The sequence below is a fragment of the Asterias amurensis genome, chromosome 7 (genome assembly GCF_032118995.1).
Source record: "Asterias amurensis chromosome 7, ASM3211899v1".
Taxonomy (NCBI): domain Eukaryota; kingdom Metazoa; phylum Echinodermata; class Asteroidea; order Forcipulatida; family Asteriidae; genus Asterias; species Asterias amurensis.
This window is the reverse complement of record NC_092654.1, coordinates 21,286,592-21,311,659: the sequence shown is the minus strand read 5'-3', so window position 1 is coordinate 21,311,659 and position 25,068 is coordinate 21,286,592. Positions and strand designations below refer to the sequence as shown.

The 25,068-nt window shown below is 37.1% G+C and overlaps 1 protein-coding gene across 4 annotated transcripts in view; it reads left to right on the top strand.

Annotated features, from left to right (window-relative positions):
* Positions 1-25,068, top strand: part of LOC139939805 (diacylglycerol kinase zeta-like) — a 188,274-nt gene that overhangs the window by 73,161 nt on the left and 90,045 nt on the right. The window contains exon 1 of one of the 4 annotated variants that reach the window (XM_071935935.1): positions 9,014-9,638. The exons of the other annotated variants lie outside the window; for them this stretch is intronic. Coding sequence (XP_071792036.1) covers positions 9,562-9,638 — 77 coding nt within the window. The 5' untranslated portion in view covers positions 9,014-9,561. Of the gene's footprint in view, positions 1-9,013; positions 9,639-25,068 lie in introns of those variants that run through there. 4 annotated transcript variants of the gene reach the window in all.

Here is a 25,068-nt window from a genome sequence, read left to right as displayed (position 1 = left end):
ACAGTGTGTAATCTTTTTTTTATACTTTGGTAGTTGAGGCGGGATGATGCATATTGGTGTATTGATCACTGTTGATATTGTAATGGGGTTTTATATTATAAATTGACTGACCATTCAGGTCTTTAGGAGACTTTGTTTCACATGAGAGGTCTTTTGCTTGTTGATGCTAGAGGTTGGCATATTATCCTAACCCAGTGTTGTCCAATTTGGTTTTTCATATTGTAATAATATTAATGATTGTAAATTAAGGCAAAATATTCAGCAGTATGCTGCTGTGACATTTTAAAATAAATAAACCACAAACTATAAACTTCCATCCCCCCTCTGCATGAGTGGTATATTCCACTTAATCTGTTTTCATTGGTCTGTATTGAGTTTAACTTTTTAAATGAGTTAGTGACATGAATTACAGATAATAATGAGGGACTTTTAATAATTAATGCTTACCTATAGTACAGTATGTCAGCATGACAGACGGATCCAAACACCCCTCCAGACATGAATGGATCATTCCGGGGATGACTCTGTTCTTCAACCAGGTGAGGGTGTTTCACTTAATGAATAGGGGAGTGACCTCAATTTGAGGACACTTCTAATAATAGCACTCTTGAGAGTTAGGGATATCCTGGTTATAAGTGCAAGGCTTTTATGCCTCCATACAAAAATTCCGTTCATAGTGTTCCCAGTTCATTCATGCAGAACAGTTTATATTGATCGTTGACGTCAGTAGAGTTGGCAATGTTTCCGAAAGTTATGTCTGACTTGGCACCCATAAAAGTTCCTCAAGTTGTCAGGCACCTTATGTGGCTATGTGCTCATTTTGATCACGTGTACGTGTAGTAGCGGATCAAGTTGTTAGTGGATTTACTGGGTGGATTTGGATGGAAATCTAGCTTACAGGGTCTAAGCTGACTAACCTTCCTGTTCCGAGAGATTACAACTACGGAGTTTGGTATGTCTACAAATCCATGATATGAATATAAATAACTTGCCATCATAGTCATAGTATTTTTATATTAAAGACCCACTCTACTGTATCTAAAAATTATACAGTTGCTGTTAGCAGGAATTTGTGTTCTTCTGTGTTTTCAACTATACATTTTTTTCTGACTTGAAATGCTCCTTGCAATGTGGTTATGAGAATTACGTTAAGTTAAATTAGATTTCTTCATAATGTAAAAAAAATTGTGATATAGTGCAAGTCTTACGCGTACACAGAGCGTTGAACCATGGTCGAACCATGGTTGAACCATGTTCAAGCACCCGATTTTGTTTACTTCACATATTAATGCAGCGTGGGTGGGAATGTTAGTTTCCAAAAAGCGTTATCGTTGAAATGCTTGCATTAATTGTCCATTCTACCTTAGTTTGCTTTTTTACATGAATATACTACAATTGTACAGGTATTTCTTGCTACGGGCACATACATTTAATACAAGTAAAAATATTAGAAAATTATGAATATACTACAATTGTGCAGGTATTTCTTGCTACGTGCACATACATTTAATACAAGTAAAAATATTAGACAACTATGAATTTACTACAATTGTACAGGTATTTCTTGCTACGGGCACATACATTTAATACAAGTAAAAATATTGGAAAAAGTTTTAAATTGTTTTAAATATGTCCACTTGTTATGAGTGGATGAGAAAATAGAATTAGTTGTTGCAAACAACTTCCAATACCGATTGTAAAAGTGCTAAAAATAGCTAATGGCGTGACGTTTTGACCCTAGCAGAGTCTTTCTCAAAGGCTAAATGACAACACAACAAACATGAACAGGTAACTAAGTGAAACATAAGCAGTGAAGTGGAAATACATGAATGAGGTTAGAAAGCATATATACAGAAAAAAAGAAAGGGGTGGACAATGCTAAAAAAAAACCTACTTTTTATGTCTACATGTATGTTGAATGCATGAAAAGACATCACAGAAATATTCCTGTCCATTCTAAAAAATTGTATGTGCCAATGAAGAAAAAGTCTTTAGAGGCATTCTTTTGGTTATTGTCCGAGGCTAGTGACCTCGCTTGATGTGTACCAACATATGCATAAAACAACAAACCAGTGCACAATTTGGCTCAACTGAATTGGTCATCAATTCCAAAGTTGCATGAAAATACTGAAAGTAAAAACACCCTTGTTGCACAGAGTTGTGTGATTTCAAATGCCTGTGAGACTGATTTTTTTTCCCCAGATTCAAAGGTGTTGGGTGAAATGAAACATTAAGTCTTCCTCTAAAACTACATCACTTCAGAGAGTACCATTTCTATCAATGTTTTATAATACAACAACTCTCCAGTGCTATTTACCAAGGTTGTCTATGACAATTACTTTTTGGAGTAATAACCAAAGGCATACCCTATATCTTTAAAAAATAACAACATATTGATTAAAGCCATTGGACCCTTTCGGTAAACAGTGTTGTCAAAGGCCCACACTTCGTGTATCACAACTTCTATATCAAATAACAAACCTGTGAAAATTTGGGCTTAATCGGTCATCGGAGTCGGGAGAAAATAACAGAAAAACCCACCCTTGTTTCCGTGTGTTTCGCCGTGTCATGACATGTGTTTAAAATAAATCCGTGATTCTCGTTAACGAGAACTTATATTGTTTTGCTGTTTTCTCAAAAAGTACAGCATTTCATGGAATAATATTTCAAGACAAGTCTTTCACCATTGCCTTCTGTTAACCCTGTAAGTTATTTGTAAATCTGTGAACTTTTTTTTCTTTTTCTGAACCGAAATGGTCCAATGGCTTTAAGAAATGCTGAGATCAGAAAATGTTGGAAATTTCAGCACTATGAGCTATTTTGGAACTCCATTAGCCTTGGCATCTGAAAAGAATTCACCAAGAATTCACAACATCAATCAAACATGGTCATGAATCTTATGTTATGAGGAATTTTAATGATTTTGAACATACTAATTTGTAGAGAAGCTTTCCCTAGGGCCGGCCCATCCTTCTGAAGTTGAATATTTAGGCCAAATAAAAAAACTAGAAACATAATTAGCGTCCCTGTCTGTTTCCCTTATAGAGGCCACCTCTTTTTAAAACAAAATCTTTTGTTTGAATAAAAACACAATTTTATGAAAAAAAGGGTGCATTTTCAAGACCTCGGATGAAAATAAATTGATTTGAAAAATAGCCAAGCCGGTTGTCTTTAAAAATGGCGGGCGGCCTTTTATATAAAATAAAGGTCCTTCTTGTTAGTGTCACAATTTTGACCCAATTCTTATAAACTAATGAGATGGTACTCTCAATAAGAAAGCTATAAAGTTCTCCTCCACAATTTGTGTCAAATTTGTAAACTTGATGTGGAGCAGGTCAGCCAGTTTTTTTCAATAACTCACTCCTCGGATATTTCAACTTTTGACACCCTCCTAAAAACCAAAAGCAAAAATAAAACAAAACCAGTTACGAAAAAACAAACAAACACAGCAAAAAACAAATCAATGAAAACAGCCTCGACTATTTAAGTAAATGCTGCCAGGTTATCCTCGAGCAGTCGGTCAAGTGTTCCTCCTCAAATAACTAATTTGTGTCAAATTTGCGAGCAAATTTACACTGAATTCAAGAATGATGAGCATTTCATAGCCTTTGACAGCCTTCGGACTTTGTTCTGTATGAGATTGTCACTTTCATCTCAAACACCAACCCCCCTCTCCCCATCAAGGTAATCAGTTCATCACCATGGTAACTGCAGGATTATCTATTCATTAGGAATCTAGCAGATGTTTTATTAGTGGATAAAATATGGCCACAAAGCTCCCTTGGTATTTGCTTTTTTTCAAGGTTATTTTCCCGATGCCTTTGTACTGGAGATCATAATATAGTCAAATGGTTATGACAAACCTTTCCTGGTTTCACAAACTGACTTTCAACGTGCCTTCTTTACTTATTAATTTAGGACATGCAACAATACAAAATAATAGATTTGTCAAGATCCCACTGTTTTGAGTACATACTCGTCTCCTGCTGATGACTAGAATATGCTAGTCGAAATGTTGAGACCAATTAAGAAGTATTTCAGCGGTAGACAAGTTAATAATGATCCACTAAAAGTTTAAGTCCCAGCAGATTTTCTACCTTTCGCCTAGGTAGTACTAGTAGTCTAGGTAGCAGAACAGTTCTTTTCAGAACTGAGAAGTCTCTCGAAATCCCAAAATCTACTCAGAGGTAGTAGAATATCAAGCAAGACAGCTCTCTGAAGAACGAAACCTACCTGGCAAGTAGACAAACACATGGTGTAACCAAAAACAAAATCCAACTGTGTACTGCTGTACATCAGTAAATGACAAAACAAACTCATAACTACCATTACACCAAACCAACATAACACCCTAATGTACTTTCTGAAGGTGATGGTTTAGTCCTGCATGACACTACACAATCACCCACGGTCACATAACTGCCAGCCATTAGTGGAAACCGCTTAGGCTGCTAAGTACCTTACAAAAGTGTCATTGAAGAAGATTAAAGAAGATCGTAATCAACAGGCTGGAATGGAAGAGGAAGTTTTCCACATTTCTTACTAGGCCGCACAGGATCACTCTTTCTGGTCAAGATTCCTCATGGTGTTTTCATGCTTCATTTACCTACAATCGTACCTGGGCCAAGGTAGCAGAAACAAATGCTTAACAATGTTCTGATAAGCAGATACGAGCAGGATACAAGTAAAAAATTGTACTCATGAAATGGTAGTTTGCCTGGTAACCTTATTCCGGTAAGGATAATTTGTTTGTGCTTACACATGTAGCTATACTTTTGGGCTTAAGCAGCCCTAAGAAATTGTGCCCTGCACCTAATTTCAAAGAGCTGTTTCAAAAACCAGCTAAGCACAACAAATTATGCTAACCAGTAAGAGGAACCAGCCAATCTACTATGTCACATGTGTAGTTTGTGACAGGTATCGTGCTCATTTCTGCTTATCAGGCAGTTGTACAGCAATATTTTCTGCTTAAGCAGCTCTATGAAAACGAGCCCTGGGGTGGATTTCACAAAGGTAGTCCTAACTTAGGACTAGTCCTAGGCAATGCTAAGAGATAGGACCAGTCCTAAGTTAGGATGAGTTCCCGGTCCTAACTTAGGACCAGTCCTATCTCTTAGCATTGCCTAGGACTGGTCCTAAGTTAGGACTACCTTTGTGAAATCCACCCCATGTGCCTCTTCTTGATTGTATTACCTTCACATCCCCTGGAAGTAATTGCTTTTCCATCAGTAGGGGATATGGAGAGGTAAATGGGAAGAGGATGAACTTTTATGCAACTCACTCACCACTGCATGTGATGTACGCCGGCCTCAAACCATGGCCATGTTCGTTATTTTCTTGGCCCTCGAAACATTCCAAACAAGTCAGGATTGACATCTCAAAGTCTGTCCCGTAACTGGACAGCTGGAAACTTCCTGATAGTGCATGTTGTGGATGGGTTAGAAAGAATGTAAGAATGTCAAAATCTAAAGACAATTTCCTGCAAGCTGATGTTGTTCATCTTCACTTTTTTAATTTTTTAATATTGGGAAACAAATTAACACTTTTATTGGAAAGTGGACCAGTGAAATGTACCTGTTGAAAATCAATTTTACAAGTACATAAACAATAATTTTGTAAACACTCTATAAATGAAATGTAATCATATTAAAAAATATTTTCTTGTATTGTTTCACAATCTGAGCTTTCCCATTTAGACCTTAAGCCTTAGTTAGGTTTCTGAATGCATACAAATTAATTGTGCAACAAAGGTTAATTTTTGTTTCTTGCATTATTCCAGCGCATATGGACTTAACATTGATATGTGCTACACAAATACTCTTTGTTATTGTTATTATTATTATTTGGTTACTCTTGTTCTGTAAAGAAAACTCACGGATGATCTTAATTTTGTTTCACCCATACACTGATGTGCACCAGTTCTTTACTCAGTGCTTTTTGAGTCCACAACTGCAAGGAAAGGCAGGGGAACAAGAATTTACATTAATTGGTTTTTCAAAAAAAACTTTTAGCATAAAACTTACTTGTTAACGAGCAACGGAGAGCTGTTGATAATAAACATTGTGAGAAACGGCTTCCTCTGAAGTAACATAGTTTTAGAGAAAGAGGTAATTTCTCACTCACTCAAATATTAAAAAGACTTCAGGCCTGAAGCCTTTTTAGGTATCTGAATGCACACAGATATTTTTTTCCTTTTAATTTTATCTTGCAACTTCGATGACCAATTGATGAGCCAAATTTTCACAGATTTGTTATTTTAAGCTTTAATTTGTGAACTTGTGATACACCAAAGTGAGAATACTGGTCTTTGACCGTGACCAAAGGTGTCCAGTGCTTTTAAGAGTGGGGCTACAAGGAAAGGAAGGGAACAAGACAATACGTTATATAAGCAAGGAAAATCCAAGAGCTGCAAACATCTACGAATGATACGCCCTGTATCTTTAAAGTATTGGTTATTCTTAAACAGATGTTGTTTATGTAGTCAGCTATTTGGTTGAGGCTGTAAAATCCATACTGCTTTATCAAACCAGGCGTATGGTGCAAATATTAAACCATAAACGTGTCGTTAGTTCAACAACACTGTTTTGATTTAACGCCAAGGAAACACTTATTTATAAAAAAAACTCAAATTTAATTCCGCTCCGAATATTAAATCTTAATTAACCATGGTAGGACAATTGATGACTGAGGCAAATTTTAAAGGACCCATTTAATAAAATGTGTGTTTTTTTTCTTTAGCACTAATTATATGCTATAGTAAGTCAAGACTCTGTGTTATCAAATAGAACAAGAAAGAAACTGACAAGGTTTATTTCCAATGTTGTCTGATTTTCTTACATTTTTTTTCCCCCACTTTTTTTAGCCAATTTGATTTTCTGGAAATCAAAAAATTTGCATGCCTCAGTAATCTAGGTCTTATTGGAGTTACCGTCAAATTTTTATGAAGATGTTATACAGAAATCATGCATAATTTTTCGCTACGCAAAACTTTGCAGGAAACCAGACAACACACACAATATTCAACGCACTGTATTTTGGCTTGCAAACCCATATTTCTAATACAATCAGTGCTAAGCAGTTATGTTGATGATTAATAGTAGCTTTATCACACATTCTTCTTGCTTTGGGCAGCACTTTCATTCATTATTCATTCCATCTTGAGATTGTTTGCCTTAATCTGCCTGGATGAGAAACTAATAACTGTCCATTTCCTGATTTCTTCCACAAAAGTAAATATTCGAGAGCTTTAAATATTAATGGCTCTACACTACCTACGTACAACAACTCTGTCAACATGCTTATTTATTGTGTACAGGATATTGCCATGATGTTCCTCCAATTTGTTTTGGGGTGAAATGTCTGTATTAATACGGAGATGTAAATAGTCTTCATAATGTTTAATTTTTACATCATCATCACACTCCTGACTATGCTCATATTCAAAACCAAAATATGAAAAAAACAAAAACGAATAAATCACATGAAAAAGAATGCAGCTTACCTAAGTTTTTTATTAAAATATGATGAAAGGTTTACATTTCTGCTTTCAACTTTAAGTACAAAATTGTTGTACTTACTGAATGGAGATAAATAAACAGCCCAGTTTGGCAAGACAACGGATTTAAAACAAATGTGATCTGAGGTAAGAGATGACAAGGAAGAATGTTTGTACTCGGGTTGGGGGGTTATGGAAGGCAGGGGTAAATATTGATCGAAAAGTTTACTGAAGAATACATCAAACAGAATCAGGGGTCGACTTCACAAAGAGTTAGGACTCATCTTATCTCGAGTTAGGACGAGAAACTCGTCCTAACTTAGGATTAATCTTAAGGTGTGCATGCTACAGCGCAGGGTTGGGACTCGTCCTAAGTCCTAAGATGTGTCTTAAGTTAGGAAGAGTTTTGTGAAATCGACGGCATGCCCCTAATAAGTGTGAACAAGTTATGAAAGTAAACATTTCACATTACAGTTTCTACCCCAGGATAGTTGAAATTAAATATGTTGCTTCTCACTTACATATATAATAACATAAGAAAACAAAATATCTTAAAATCAGAAACTTTCATTTATTCAGTTTAGGGTTTAAAAATTCAGAGACATTGTAAAACACAAATTGTATCATTTTCCCCAAACTATAAGTTTTTAGAATAATAATAGAATAATGTTTTATTGTCACTTGTAAAAAACAAATATTTGTACAGTGAAATACGTTTTGGTTTTGCGTGTCTAAAAATATGTTATATAATAATTACACTAAAAATTTACCATTTTTTGTTGTTCCAATCATATTAATTTTTTAACTGAAACAGTTTTATTAAAATGAACCAACAAAACTTATTATTTCAAAAACAAAAATAAAAAAATAAAAATAAAAATCCAAACATTCTCAGTTTTATCATCGTTTGAAAAAATGACCCTAAGCCCAACCTCATTAGAGGCATAAGTTCCCTCTAGCGTCTTACTGGATTTTTTTCCTCAAGGATTTAATTTCTTCCTTGAGTCCGGGATTTTATTGCGAGGCCCCTGGATAGAAAAATGAGAAGAATTGTCTCTTGTCTAATAATTATTATTGCTTTCAAAATAAGAAAGGAAAAATAATAGTTTAAGTAACATCATCATCTCCTGCACATTTTCTGCAACCAGTATAGGCACACAGCAAGATAGTGTGCACGGTGAGCAAGTAAATAATTGTATTTCCAAGGCAACTGCAAATCAGCTTCGCATTGCTGCAAGCGAGAAATAAAAAATTACGTCTAAGCCTCAGTCAGATTCTACGTGATTGATATTTTATAGCGTGGCAATGCATGGTTCAATGGCGAAAATCTCTAAAAGATTACTAATTTTTTAGCTGGTTGTTTGTGTGTATAGGTAATTTTAATAACTGGAAGTACATAACATTTATCATTTTTATGACAGTCTCTTACGTGTACACATACGTGTGTATATGTCGGACAGACTTGTTTAACCTTTATGACATGTCTAGCTCTACAATAAGACTCATTACTATTGATATGTTAATTCCACCCACATTGCAAGTAGCATTTCCTACACACGTGTGTAACCCTCTCATGTTATAAGAGTTTGTACAACCAGTGCTATCAAAACACATCACACCATGTGTTGTATATAATTCCCCTTTAAAGTCTAAAGCGGTCTACTTGAAATTCGTAGATTGAGTCTGGAGTTTCAACCACATTGAACGTTCACATGCATTCCCAGCACTGTGTGTGAGTGTCGTCGACAGTCGTGTGTGTATACTGTGGTAGTTGGAGAAAGTTGACCATTAGCACAGAGGATGGACACGAGGGAAACCTTCTCAGGAGAACAGCTTCAATTTGCAGAGAGAGACGTTACAAACTCTAGCTGTAGATAATTCTGAAAAATTGTATCATCCGCGGTTGGTGTAAGCTGATGACTGTGCGAGCCGGTGAACAATCTCATCTTCAGTTTGAAACTACTCCATTTGTTGAGATATTTGTTTTGTCTCGTGGTCAATCCACCTAAAGGGATGAAAGTCATTGGGACTTGTAGGATAGCTAACTAACAGTGGGAGAGGACAAAATGATGTACAGTACCGCCGGGACGGGATGCCGAACGGTCAGCGAAGTGCGCCCTCACAGCCGAAGAGGCAGCTATTGGTATGTACTGAATGTTTGCAAATACAACTTATTTCAAATTGTCAATTATATAAAACAAAAAAAATAAAAAAAGGGGAAAAAAAAGGAAAAAAATAAATAAATAAAAAATGTTTGAAATACATGCAGATGAGTTGTGTTGTCCTTGCTCAATGGTCATACAGTATTTCAATTAAAGGCAGTGGACACTATTGGTAATTACTCAAAATAATTATCGTCATAAAACCTTTCTTGATTACGATTAATGGGGGGAGGTTGATGGTATTAAACATTGTGAGAAGCAGCTCCCTCCGAAGTGACGTAGTTTTCGAGAAAGAAGTAATTTTCCACGAATTTGATTTCGAGACCTCAAGTTTAGAACTTGAGGTCTCGAAATCAAGCATTAGAAAGCACACAACTTCGTGTGACAAGGGTGTTTTTTTATTTCATTGTTATCTCGCAATTTCAACGACCGATTGAGCTCAAATTTTCACAGGTTTGTTATTTTATGCATATGTTGAGATACACCAAGTGAGAAGAATGGTCTTCGACAATTACCAATAGTGTCCATTGTCTTTAACTAATGGGCAATTACAAAATTATACATTTGGGGTCTAAAGCCCGATTCATACTTCCTGCGAATGCGAATGGGAATGCGATACAAATTTTGACTTTACAAATTCACAAAAAAAATTATTCAGGACCTACACTGTTGAGTTGTGTTCAACTCCTGCGAAACATTCACTGCGAAAACAACCATGTGACTTCAAAGTTCGCTTCGCATTGCATTTGCAGGAAGTATGAACATGGAGAAGAATTATCAAAAGCTTATGTTGCCATGATGGGAAGCACCAAATAAATTGGTCTCTAAGAAAACTTAAGAGAACCTTTCACCAAGACTGGTTCAAAGACTGTATTGGGTTTTACTGGGTGACTAGTGTTGTAGTAGGGAATGATTGCTTAGTCAAGTCCTGAACGTTTTTCAACTACTTGATTAATCAGGCTGGCATGACTGCTACAAAAATAGTTGTGACTACCTGTTTGGTGAAAGAATTGTATCACTCACGACTATTCATGACAACATAATTTACTTACGAAACACAATCGAACAGACATCAGTGACACAATCCTTCAATCCTTTTAGCTAGAATTTTATTATTGCACCAGCAGAAAACATTATGCCACAATGCATCTTGGGAACAAAAAATTAGTAGCGAAGTTGCGACTATTTGAGGCGCGATTAGTACATTTATAGTGAGTTTCACTAGATGCCCAGGCCTAATTTGGTATTAAATTCTGATGCCTCGTTCTCAATCAATTTGACACTAATAATTAAATTCTTTAGTTTAATTAGTTTTAATTAGTTTAGTTTGGGGTAAATAATACAAATATTTTAGAATTTTAAAAGTTAAGTTGGTGCAGTTCTGTGTCAAATGAAAACTAGATTATTTTTGTTTTATACTCACATGAAATGAAGAGTTGGAAAAACGGAACAAAAGGATTTGCCTCAGAAAACACGAAAAAAATAAATAAAGACACGTCCATCACCCAGGTTTAGTTGAAGGCTTAAGGTTAAAGGAACTGACGGACACTATTGGTAATTACTCAAAACAACTATTAGGCCTATCGCATAAAAACCTATTTGGTAAATAACAATGGAGAGCAGTTGAAAGCATTAAACATTGTGAGAAACAAGGTAAGTTCTTACTCATAAAATTAAAGGCTTCCTTCGTTATCTCTTTCATTACTCTGATGACCAATTGAGTCCGAATTTTTACAGATTTGTTACTTTATGCCGGGATATGTTGGGATACTCCAATTGACTAAAAGTGTCTGGTGCCTTTAAATCACAAATGTTATTTAATTCTGTTTCAACACTCAAATAAAGTCATCATCTCTTTTGTTGTGGTTGACGAGATGATTAAAATTTCTGCTTGAGATGAGGCGTAGTTTAGTCAACCGAACCCGACGCATCGCCACGCTATAAAACGATGGCAGCAAAATGATCTACTCACTTTGAATTTATTTTATTACGCACCGAAGCACCAACGACATGATGGATTGAAATTGATGCATAAAGGGGTAATTGTGACCTTTCATTATTTTAGATGGCTCATCGACATTTACTGATGAATTGGCAGCCATAAAAGCACCCCTTTATTAAAATGAGAATGATAGTATGATGTAGGATTAGGTGTGTACAATTAGGCCGGGAGCCTTAGTCAGGCCAACTATGAATGAAGCCTAGCTATCTTATACACGATCACGTTTTTTTAATTTGGATCTGTGCAGTAAAATGTCAAGTAAATCGATTGTTAAAACCCAAGGAGGGCACTGCGGATTTGGTTACACGGGCCGTGTATCCCCTCGACGCAACCTTAGAAAGGCCAGTTGTTCTTTTTGTAAATTGAAAAAATCTTAAACATGTTTTAAAGTGTGTACGGTTGTGTTGTGCTTTCTTTTTTGACTGTCTCCAGGGTTGTTCACAGATCCCCCTCCAAAAAAATAAATCAATCAATATCAAAATTCATGTTATGATTGAGGAGTTTTTTCCTGCTTGAGGGATTATCCATGAATTGCTATTATGTTTTCTCGACGTTACATGTAAGAGCATATAAATTGCTTGGTGCGTTTCCCTTTTGAAACAATTAATTATTCTCATAAAGTCGTTATATATTTTGATTGAATGCGAAACGTGTTTACCCCATCCTGATAAGTTGTATCACTACCTGTATCTTAATCATGCATTAAAGGTCATTTAGTTTCCGGTGTAGTAAATACATGTAGCATGTCTAAAGAGAAAAAAAAAAAATGTTTTTTAAGAAAATTAGATCTTTGAGCGGAGGCCATCTAAATGGTTATAGTTTAAGCTTCTTCTCCGGCTATGGCTCCATCTGCCTGAGTCCGGTATCGAAAGGGTTCATTTCTAAACTTGCTGACAGAGCCTGACCCTATTTGAAAAGGTCATACAATCAAAACGCAGGGACTGTGTTACTTTGGAATTCTGCGCTTTTGCCTTGCTGATGAAGCCTGTAGAAATACACACGTTACTATACAGAGTGTCGTAAGGGCAGAAAACATTGGTAAGCAGTGCCATGATCTAGTAGTGGGTTTTGGGTTCCTACATATAGGCCTATATGCCTCTCTTAATATTCATGCATGACGTCATAATTCTTACCCAAAATTAGGCTATGGGCGCACGTCCCCCATCACTTGCAGTGGCTGCGCCCATCGCCTCGTTTTGAGTTAGCATTGTGACGTACCTCATGCATAAATATTAAGAGAGGCGTATAGTGCCATATCACATCCCTAAGGGCATACCAAAGCGCTCATTATTTAGAGTAATGTTTTTGAATCATGAGACCCATTTATGGTTTTTTAAGGTGCACAAGGCGCAGTCAGCAGCCACTGCCAGAAACATTGGGGCGAACCCCTTCTCATTTTTTTTGTGCATCACACAAAACACAGGACCTTTCTATCTCATTCATAGGATGAAACAATGGGAGCACTAGGTATATTTTCCTGCCAGTGTCTAAATATCCCCCTTTTCTTCTTGGAGATTGCCTGAAAATTGTTACCTTTAAATCATGTGACTTGGCCCAAGTACAACCTAAAAGAGCTGATAATATATCAGATAGCAAATACTATTACAAATCACTCACCTACAACTTAATGTACGTGCTTGAACCCTTCTACCTCCATGCTTGTACCAAGTATTAGGTTTTGCCATTGACATCATATAAGTCAATACTTCCTGATGGCTGAAGATTGACAAATTTGACAATTACACACAAAGCGAGAAAGCCTTCCCTAATGTCTTAAAGCAGAGAAGTAAAGAAGATACATATTGGGATTCTGACTTACGGAGGACATAAGTGATGGGCAGGGAACAATTTGTTTCAGACACCTACCTTGTAGCTTCTTTTGTGCACTCTGGATGCACAAGGCAATGTCTGAATTAGTGGCTATGGCTACAGCTAGGTTTTCGCGTAATCATGCGTTAAAGAATGGGACGTCCTTAGCAACTTCCTTAGCCGAGCTGTAGCTGCCTAATTATGTGTAGCAAATGGTGGTTTTTGAGTAGCAATTGACACAATTTGTATAGCAATTTGCTCTGCTATTCAAGAGAAATTGTTCACTGATGGGAACAAATTGACCTCATCAGCCATTGCAGGAATACCTGAAGACAGCAGAGTATACCGTTTGAAATGTTGAGACCAAACCGGCTTTTCAGACCTAACAGTCCCTCAAAAGAGAATGATTACATGGGTGTATACCTGCTAGTTTACATGATCTATAGTTTATTCTTATCCATGCGAAGCTTCAAACATATGACATGAGATACCATCACTCATTATAACTATAGCAAACTGCAAAGGTCGTGGGTTCGAATCGCACCCAAGAAATATGCCTGCGATTTTGTTCACAGAACTCGGGAAAGTAATTACTGATCATGTACATATGTACATTACAGTGGTACTTTACATCGGTGTATATGGGTAAACCCAAAATGAATATAACAAACTGGCAAGCAGGTACGTGTACATGTACTGTAGCATCATCATGAATGCAATACTTGTGTCTGCTGGATAAATGTCAGAGGTGTGTCATTCCCTAGCTGAGTTTAAGGATTTAGTTATGATCATGTAACTTAATGAGTGTCGATTGATGTGCAGAAAATATTCAAACCCTCTGAAAAAAATTGTTCAGCCGACTGTAAATCTTGGATCAGTTGAAATGTCAACATAGTTTATTTTTAGTTTATTTTATGCTGATGATTTAAGAATAATATTGCCAAACCTGACTAGCTGTGTGTCTCTCTGTTCAAGTGCTTTGTATTTTATTTGTAGACATAGCATGACAAAATATGATGGATGTTGTGTACCCAGTGGCAATCCAGACTATTGATAGTTATTATACAAAAAAGAGCCAGACTTAACTTCCGGCCTCTTGTTTGGTAACATGCGTTTTAATGGGGAAAAAATACCTAAAATGGCCGAACCTTGATGGAATGATAGAGATGTATAATTTGTTTTTTTTTACCGTACACCGATGTGTTTTAAGCACTTATTATACTAAGTACTTCCCTGAGGTCTGTGAAAAAATCCACAGGCAAAACACTCGCGTGGGATTCGAACGTCAACCTTTGCATTGCTAGAGCAGATGTCTCACCAATAGACCATTGAGCTAGCCGAATGGCTACAGGCATTTTGAATCCTTATACATGTAGCAGCGGGTACGCAACGACCAGGCCTGTAAGCTTCGTTTTTGTAAGGGCAAGGGCACCAAGGCAGTTTCTTTAAGTGGTAAAGGGCACCCGGATGAAGAAATTGTAAATATCTATTGAGCATTTCAAGGGCACAGGCAATGACCAGGGCAATGGAGGCAATAACCTCTGTGCAGTATTAGGCCTGAACAATTACCGTAAGGGTTTAAACCAAATTGTATTCATTATCACTGATGCAAATCAACATCTATTAGTTGTATTTGAATGAAACTTCACCAGCTTGACTCTTCTCACAAAATATGCTTCTCAGATAGGCCCTTTCACAGTACTTGGTAACAAGTAATGGGGAGAGGTTGGTAGTATAAACCATTGTGAGAAACGGCTCCCTCTGAAGTGACGTATTTTTCGAGAAAGAAGTAATTTTCCACGAATTTGATTTCGAGACCTCAGATTTAGAATTTGAGGTCTTGAAATCAAGGATCTGAACGCACACAACTTCATGTGACAAGGGTGTTTTATCTTTCATAGTTATCTCGCAACATTGATGACTGATTGAGCTCAAATTTTCACTGATTTGGTATTGTATGCGCATGTTTAGATACAGCAAGTGAGAAGAATGGTATTTGACAGTTACCAGTAGTGTCCAGTGTCTTTAAATCTATGAAATTCATAGGCCCACTTGCTTCTGCATCTCGATCCTACGTCAGGAGTGTCTTTTAGACAGACATGGCGCAATATAAATGGCCACTTTTATCAGTTCATTATAAGACAACTGTCCTCCCTAGTTAGTATCTTTATGGGTTCAATAGGAAACTGACTAGCAACTCTTTGAATTGTGGAATCAGTTTTGTTCCAATGATCTACACAGTTAGTATTCAAGAATAAAATGTAAGCATAGAAAGCCATTATTGTTTTATTTCAACATTAAAAGTCGTGTATGTTACACTACTTGTATAAATCATTGATTCTCACAACCCACGCAAAACCACATAGGAAAATGGACATTATCGATAGTGTCTTCTCACTTTAAATGCTGCGGGCAAGACCAGGTCAAAAGTTGACAATTTCCTATTAATTTTTGTCATGGAAATATTAAAGGTAGGGACAGTAGATGGGTTTTTGTCATCATAGCACTGAATTATAGGCAAGCTATTAAGAAAGCTGCATTAAAAGTCACCTGTGAAAATTTCTGCTGAATACAGTATCTACTTGTCGTGAAAACTGTGCAAGTATTTTCATCAAGATTGTCCATGTGAGGTGAAACCGGGTACCACTGACAGCTTTTGCGAATGGGTACCATGGAAATTTTAACTTTAAGTCAACCCTCAGAATTTTGAGAAACAAATCATGCATAAATGGTTTCTCAGATTCATATAGTTTTTTTAAAACGGAAATTAATCAAAACCATATTACTTCAAAGGGAACCGTTTCTCAACATAGTTTATAATATCAATAGGGTAACATTAAACCGTTCTTATAAAGCGCATTACACACGGAGTCCCAAAGCGCTGTACAAAGTCAAAAAAGAAAAACGTTCTATGACTCTAATTAGCTGAAAATCCAGGAAATTATAACTCTTATAACTTTGAACTTTCCTTGGACTTAAAAACATCTTACCTCACATTTCATTTCTTTCAATTTGGAGGATGTTTCAAATTGGAAAGCTAAATTTACTGAAGTCTTACTATGTTTAGAAATCACAAGATTGCAAGTTGCTTGGTGACAGGGGTTACTGACCAGTTTTCTCCAAACTTTTTTCTCCTGGAGTCCTGCCAGTAGTTCAGTTTGTGCTGAAAGTCCTGAAAGGTCATGGGACATTTGATTAAGTTTGCAATTCTTACCACAAAGAAAGGACATATATGTGAAATATGAGTTCAATATTTGTAGTAAGATAGAACCTGCAACTGAACAAAGTTACTGATCCGGGGTATTGAATAGACAAAACAGAAGTATTAATTCCCATAAAAAGCAAATGTCAACTGTTTGACCCGAGTAACCTTTTTGCTATGGCATACCTCACACGTGTAGAACGTGCTTCATTATTTGTCAAGTTTGCTGTTGTAAGTGTTTAATATTGTTTTCAGTTGTGTTTCCACTCTGTCGTTTGTCTCTTGTTGTCGTGCACGATGAAAGAAGAAAATGAAAAGGGCAATGTAAATGTCAGTAGAAAATAAAGTCTGATGTTCTGGCCACTTGGGGTAAGTCTTGTTTCTTGTTTCTTCCTCGGCAATATTTGGGAAATGGTCCATAGGAGTTGAAGTGAGGCTGGCATAACTGCCAGGAAGTTAATCAAGTGTCTTGGGACTTGACGAGAAGCAGAAATAGCACGCTGCCTATTTTTGGAAGGCGTGTTTTGTGGTTGAGACTGGAACGGTTTGGGGCAGGTAATTTACTTTCATAAGTACCTGTTGTATAGCTGTAGTGCAAAGTGAAGTTTGGATATTGTTGTGGCCAGCCTGGGACAAGTTGTGTCCAGGGATTAAAGTTACAGAATAGTGTTGTTCAACGAAGAAGGTCTGTGCAGCTTTTTCCCACTCATGTTTTTTTATTTTCAGCAAAACGCCTTCCCCCCTCTTGTAGGTGTTTAAATCTACTGAGATTCGAGAAGGAAGTGTGTATAGATGCAGTTTATTATGCAGATTTTATCCTTTTTCATAAAAGCAAAGAGTCAACACCCATCCCTTGAAATAAAGAAATCTCTCTGAATATATCTGTTTTCAATCTGTTTTGGTGTTAAAGCAGGGTTATTTTTAAAGAAAAAGAAAAAAAAAAAAAAAAAAAAACAGAAAACAAACCAGTTTTTAAGCGTGTTTTTTTTTTTATCACCAAAAATACCCAGCCACTGTTATTTTTTATGGCCTCTTAAGTTTTAATGAGATTGTTCCTTATGTTAAGGAAAAGGGATGTTATGGAGTGGCATTAATAGGCCACCGTAGCCTTGCTGTATGATGATGTCATGGGCTGTGAATAAACCACTTTCAGTAAATGCTACTACTGGAGTCCTGCCGTCTTTAGAACACTTTTAATATTATTGTTATTATTATTATTGATGGTTGATCAAACTCGGAACTTGTAGCCAATGCCTAATTGTGTCAATATTAACAAAAGTTTTGTTTAAGTAGTACACATTTACCAGGATAAAAGAGTGAATATAAAAATAAATGTATGTGGAGTTGTTTCCCTGCTTACAGGTTTTCATCCTTTCTAATAAAAGCAAAGTCCCCCCCCCCCCAAAAAAAAAAAAAAAAAAGGGGGAAAAAAGAGAGAGAGAGAGAGACTGAGAACATAAAATAACTAAAAGAAGCTTCAGGTGTTTAAGACTAACTGATTATCTACTACATAAGAAGAGGATATGCATATATAGACCTGCATTTCCTACCCAGGGCCCTGCAGGGGATTTATATTTTTAGAATCCCGATCCTCAGTTATCGTTGCTTTATTTGTAAAGTGAAGAGCTACAATTACTTTTATTTTAGTATCCAACGTTTAGAGTTTCATGTACATGTACATCTCTCATAAAATGAAAACTGCAGGTTATCATCATGCTCCAAGAAATGATTGATAGATCACATGGAACATAGACTTTTGGACAAGTCGTTAATGGTCTGTTGTGGTGAGATAGTCGATTCGTCGTGGTGTTGTGGCGTATGATTCAGGTTTCCGCGATCGGATACTGTTCTCGCGAGATCACTGCTCTTGCGCGAACTGCAGTCTCGCATGAATACAGCCAGTTATGCGGGAATCGCGGGGAGATTCGGAATCGCGGGGAGAGAGATCAGAACGCTATCACCGAGCCAGACATTTAACGACTTGTCCACAAGTCTACATGGAGCATTACATATCACTGGCAGCTTGCTATAACAAATTGTCGAATGGTCCTCAAGGGAAAAGGATGGCTAGGCACTGTACTCAATTAGGAACACAGCCAAAAGCAGTTTATCCACCTGCTGAATTAATAATGTTCACATTTTCACACGAGGAATAATCCATACTTTACATGCTTGCAATATTAAATACCAAAAACAAACAAAAACTGTAATAGACCATGCAATGTTCATATGGATCTATTGTAAGTTGAGGAAGGAAAGATATTTTGTTACTGTTGCTTGAAAAATCAAAATGAAATTAATATTCCAATTCTTTTCTAAATATTATTATTCAAGGTAAAAATACTCACATAATGTTTATAGTTACTCAACATCTTATATCAGTGGGAAAATGTGGTTGCCTTTTCACACTACTTGGCAAAAAGATGGCTATTTTTAATAGGGAAATTTTGAGGGTTGATTCGATAGGTTGGATGTTTTGGAGAAAGATATTTATCTCATAACATCTCAATACAAATATGCCACTGTACTTTTTTCCCCTGTGTAATTAGATTTGTTGTTTGACAAGCTTACGCTTGAACCTCATAAATCTTTTTGAGCAAAACAAAGTTGTTTATTGCCCGCCCTCAATTTTGCAATTTGCGGGTCACTCAAATATTCATGACATCTTCACACTAAGTTAACAAAAAAATTCATCTATTCATATTTTGCTCTTTTGCAGTCAACACATTCTTCAGCGTAGTTACTGCCGCGTTGCCCATCAGCAGTCAATGGATATTAAATGGCAACATCTGCGCATTAGGGAAAGTACAGTGTTTGCCCTGACTGGTGAGACTGATATTTTTGTCGTTTTGCGAACTGTGCTCTTGTTTGAACACTTCTTGGGCATACCTAACAAGGGCGGTATGTCCATGGTTGGGATAAAAGTTTAGAGCCATTATACACTTTCGGAACAGAAACAAAAATAAGAGTTTACAGATTTACAAATAACTTACAAGGTTTACAGAAGGTAATGGTGACAGACCTCTCTTGAAATATTATTCCATGAAATGCTTTACTTTTTGGGAAAACATTAAATCAATATGAATTCTCGATATCGAGAATTACGGATTTATTTTAAACACATGTCATGACACGGCGAACTGTGCAGAAACAAGGGTGGGTTTTCCCGTTATTTTCTCCCGACTCCGATGACCGATTGACCCTAAATCTTCACAGGTTTGTTATTTTATATGTAAGTTGTGATACACGAAGTGTGGGCCTAAATACTGTTAACCGAACGTGTCCAATGGCTTTAAAAGCAATTATTTGCACTCATAGGCCTGTGTTCTTCGTTTTTGAAAAGGCAAGGGCCCCAAGGAATTTTTTCTTCATGGTAAAGGTCACCCTAAGAAGAAATTGTAAGGTTTTATGCTGATAATTGTTTTGAGTAATTACCAATAGTGTCCACTGCCTTTAAATATGGAAGGGATTATATCGCGTGTGTGTTTGTGTGTGTGTAGTGTTTCGAAACCGGAGAGTAGTGTTTCTTAGGACTGAAGTGTAACTATTTTTTTAGTAGAAATCCGAAGATGTAGGTTCAACATCAGTTGATGAGTTAGGCTTTCACTTCCTCACTTTCTACCTCCATGCTTCAATGTTGGCAGTCAATGGATATTAAATGGCAACATCTGCGCATTAGGGAAAGTACAGTGTTTGCCCTGACTGGTGAGACTGATATTTTTGTCGTTTTGCGAACTGTGCTCTTGTTTGAACACTTCTTGTGTTTCTTAGGACTGAAGTGTAACTATTTTTTTAGTAGAAATCCGAAGATGTAGGTTCAACATCAGTTGATGAGTTAGGCTTTCACTTCCTCACTTTCTACCTCCATGCTTCAATGTTGGCACCGTTGACTGGGGAAGTCTAGGTTCTGTTAAGGTCAGCTTCACATCTTTTCAAGGGGGAAATACTTCAAGAAACCAGACAAGTTTAATTTCCGTCTTTAAAGGAACACGTTGCCTTGGGTCGGACAAGTTGGTCTATAAAAAGCGTTTGTATCCGTTTGTTATAAAATGCATTATGATTGGAAAGATGTTTTGAAAGTAGAATACAATGAACCACACAAATTTGCCTCGAAATTGCAAGGTTTTCCTTTTACTTTGCAAACTAACACGGTCAGCCATTTATGGGAGTCAAAAGTTGTACTCCCATAAATAGTCGATCGTGTTAGTCCACGAGGTAAAAGGAAAACCATGCAGTTTCGAGGGATGTTTGTGTGGATCATTGTACTACTTTCACAACCTCTTTCTAACCGTATGCATTTTATAACAAACGGTTTCAAACTCTTTTCAAAGACCAACTCGACCGATCCAAGGCAACATGTTCCTTTAATTAGATTCGAATGTGAAGTCTACATATATGTAGAAGCTGTAGAGTACATGTAGCTGTGTTGGGAGAGACTCGATAAAACAATCGAGGTAATTATTTTATGGTGAATAGTTCTGTTCTGACGCTTGTTCTTGTTGTCAGAGAAAGAAAGTGAGACAGACTCTGCAACGTCTTGGGTGTTTATACAGGCAGTAGCCACCTGTGCATTTCCTTTTAGATTCATGAGTTAGAATCCACTGAGATGGTTCTACAATTCCAATCACTACGCTTTATATTAAAGTGAGTGAACACGCGAACTGGCCATCCCACCAATTGAAGCGTTCAGATCAATTTAAATTACTGACAAGTACACGTGTATACTGACCACAAAATACTTGTAAATTGATCGAGGGCATCGACAAATTTGCACGTACTTTTTTTTCTTCCCTTGGCTGCAGCAACGGACTTAGCCAATATTTTAGTAATGTTGAGTAGTGGTCAATGTTTGGACTGCTTTGTGTCAGGACCATGGGTCGTGTTTGAGAAGGTCTGTTTGGACTCCCTGAAGCAGGTTTGATCAACCCAGAGAGGTACCTAAGTAGCAGGTTGTCTTCAAATTACAGTACCCCATCAAACATGTTGTCACTGATGATGTAATTGATTTTAAATTTGAATGTCAACATTATTATAAGGTCATGTCCGAACTGGTGGCTGTGGCTACAGCTGGATCATTACTCCATCATACAGTGAAGTAGAAGAATTCCTTATTAGCAACTCCCTTTACAACAGCCATAGCTGTAGCCTCCAATTCAGATACGGCCTCATCAGTAACTATCTCCCAAACCAAAGCTGAGATGGTCAAATATCGGATCCCTGTTTGGATCGATGAGAATATTTTATATGTCCAATATGTAAGACTTTGGTATTATTATCATGAAGTCATTTACAAAAAGCATAATGGCAGAGCCTAGAACCAAAGCCGAAGCCTAAGCCATTGTTTACAAAGGGCATAACAAATTATGAAGAGGCAGTAAGCAGGAAAGTGAAGCTCAATTGTTACTGATATTTTAAGTCGAATGGATTTTGCTTCTTGTTGATTTAAAGGAATTAAGAGATCTCTCTATACACCTGACCTTTAAATGGTCAAAGAGATCACATGATGACAAATGCACTATCAACACTCTGATAGTGACGTACTCAGTACTTTCCCCCGAGTCCTGTGGAGAAAATCCGTAGGCATGTTACTCTGGTAGAATTCGAACCCACGACCTTTGCTTTTGTTCAGCATTTTTATTCTTCTTTTTTAAGCAGTACTTGGGGAAAATACTGAATGATGTACAGTGCTTAACACACATCAGTGTATGGTTAAAAGACAATCGATGGGCTAACTATTCCTGATGAAATTTTATTTTGTTACTTCAAGCTTTTATTTATTTATGGCTGTATTTATTTCTTGGTGGGGAGAGGGACGGCAGGTCACATTTAAATACAAATTCATAAATACCTCAGACAGTTTCGTTATTCCTATTGGTGGCGAGCGCGTCACATGGGTGTATATAAACCTTTGTTTATGGCCAGTAAAAAGTGTTGAAACATGGGCGTGACACGCGAGCTTGCACCTGTTCTTATGAGACAGTTTCTTCATTACTATTGGTCGAGAGCAACGGCTGAAACAGTTGTGCCACATCACGTGATGCGCGTGACGCGCACAGCATTCCCTTATAAGGAGTTGTTTACCCGAGGGCGGCAGAGGGCTTTACCGTTTCATAGCTGGAGAGGTGTTGTGTTGAAAGAAATCATTGAACAATTATAATTGTTGATGTTTTTGACCGAAAAGGTATTTATGAATAGGAATTAAAGTGTGTTGAATCGGTTTTCAACTAGTGGTTTAAACCCGCCGAGGCCTGGTTCTTGATAATTTACCTCGACTTCATCTCGGTAAAATTATCAAGAACCAGGCCTCGTTGGGATTAAACCACTAGTTGAAAACCTCTTCACCACACATTGATTCCCTTATTTATTTCAGTTTCAGACTTTTAACGTAATCTGAGAGCAATACAACATCAAGCAGTTCAGAATGAAAGTTTAAACCCATTTGAAATCCAAATTACAATCTGCTTGTGAGTAAGCTGCTACATGAACAACCCATGGCTTATCTTGAACCTTGCAGTCAGTTTCTATTTGTTACATTATTTTTGCTGACCTGTTAGCTTTTATTGTGTGTTAATTTGAGACTTTTGAGACACTGGCAGCCGCAGACATAACGCTCCTTTTTTTTGCGACTCTTAGCGTGCGCGCACATGCTCAGTATTGCGTGCTTGAGCACTGTGAAAAATTACCTTCCAAAAGTATCCCATTGTGTTTGTAGTGAAATGGAGAATTGTACAAAAAACTAATCATGGTGATGTGTTCCCGCGCATGCATAGATTTATGATTTATCAAAAGTGCACAGGATACATATCAAGAGTTTTCAATGAATTTTCGTTGTGCCAGTCTTTTACCGACAGCTAATAACATCCTCCAGATAATGGAGAGGGTTATTAAGAAAATCAACGTCACAATTGATTTACAGCAATATGTTGAAGATTATCGAAGAACGTGCACAGCGAGAAACCAAACGGCCTGTAGAGAGAACCACGGAGAGCCTTTAGGTGGTCTCCCTGATGGATGAATGTCAATATGCATTGTGAAAACACAAGATAGTCGTCTTGTATCCCTGGTTTAAGCCTGTTAATCGCTTCAAAATGCCATCTAGAACAATATATTTGCATCAATTGGGGGGGGGGGGGGGGGAGTTAAAGCTAGTAAGCACCGAGATACTGCAAGGCACGAAAGAAACTGGTTACCAACCAAAATTCCATGAAGTTTATATTGTTGCATCTGGTGCCCAACTCATTGCTTAGCAATCGATTTGCTGAAAAAATTGAGTCCAGCACCAGCCACAACAATGCAAACTTATTATAATTTGGGCTGGTAATTTGTTTCTGCTAAGCAATACTATTGTGTGCTAAGCAAGCTTTTGTGTTTATGGCTTCATGAAATTGGGCCCAGATTAGCAAGGATTTTTTTGTATCGTTTGCTTACACGGCTAGGGCAGAACAATTTTTGTGCTAGCCTTTTCAGAGCTGACATGGTGTGTTGTACCCATAGAGCTTTATATATTGACTAGAGCGCTAACACCCTGTTATACACGCACTAAGGTTTTGAAGCTGTGGGCGCATGTTTATGTACAAACCAATACAAAAGCTTGAAATTTTGTACAGCTATTTGCATGATAGTGCGTTTGTTCTTTTTTATGTGTCATCGCAGCAAAAAATGCAGCAGATGTGAACGCACACTCTGCTGATCAGCATACAAACTGCGAGCGTCATGTGCGTCAAGTTTAAAAAGGCGCGTATACTTTTTTTAGTACGTTAATCAAGTCGAAGTTACAGTTTTCGTAGCGCGGACGTACGCGATAGGACAGTCGCGTATGTAAGCGCACACGCCGAATGTAAAAATGTGTGTCCTCTTAAAATTAAAATCGTTCCAAACTCATGCAACACATCAAACATGTCTGTGCTCAGGGTGGCTTCAAAACGCAGAGCAAGTTAGCGCTCTAGTCAATATATAATATAGCTCTATGGTTGTACCTTGAACTTTAGAGTGTTTTTTATAATAATAGAGCTGGTCACTGAAGCATATTGCAAGACGACGCTACCTAACTAAGCAAAACAAAAATGTCTCACTAGTGTGAACGACCTGGCAATGGCATTTTGGCTGTTCAGTATAAAGTGTTTTGTGCATAGGAATTTACAATTGGCTGTATGAATGACCCTGCACTACCTGACCACTGAATAGAATATTTCAATTGGTTTAAGAGTTCAGATGCATCTTAATGTTTTTTTTTCTTCTTCTCTTGGTTTAGTTTTTTTGCACAGTATTCATGCAAAAAAAAAATCAGGGAACAGTTTCGTCCAGCAATTTTTCATAGCGAAATACTTAGGCTGATTTTGTTTAGTGCACACTGAATGCTGTAGCATTTAGTAGCAAATCAGTTATTTTTGAGTAGCAA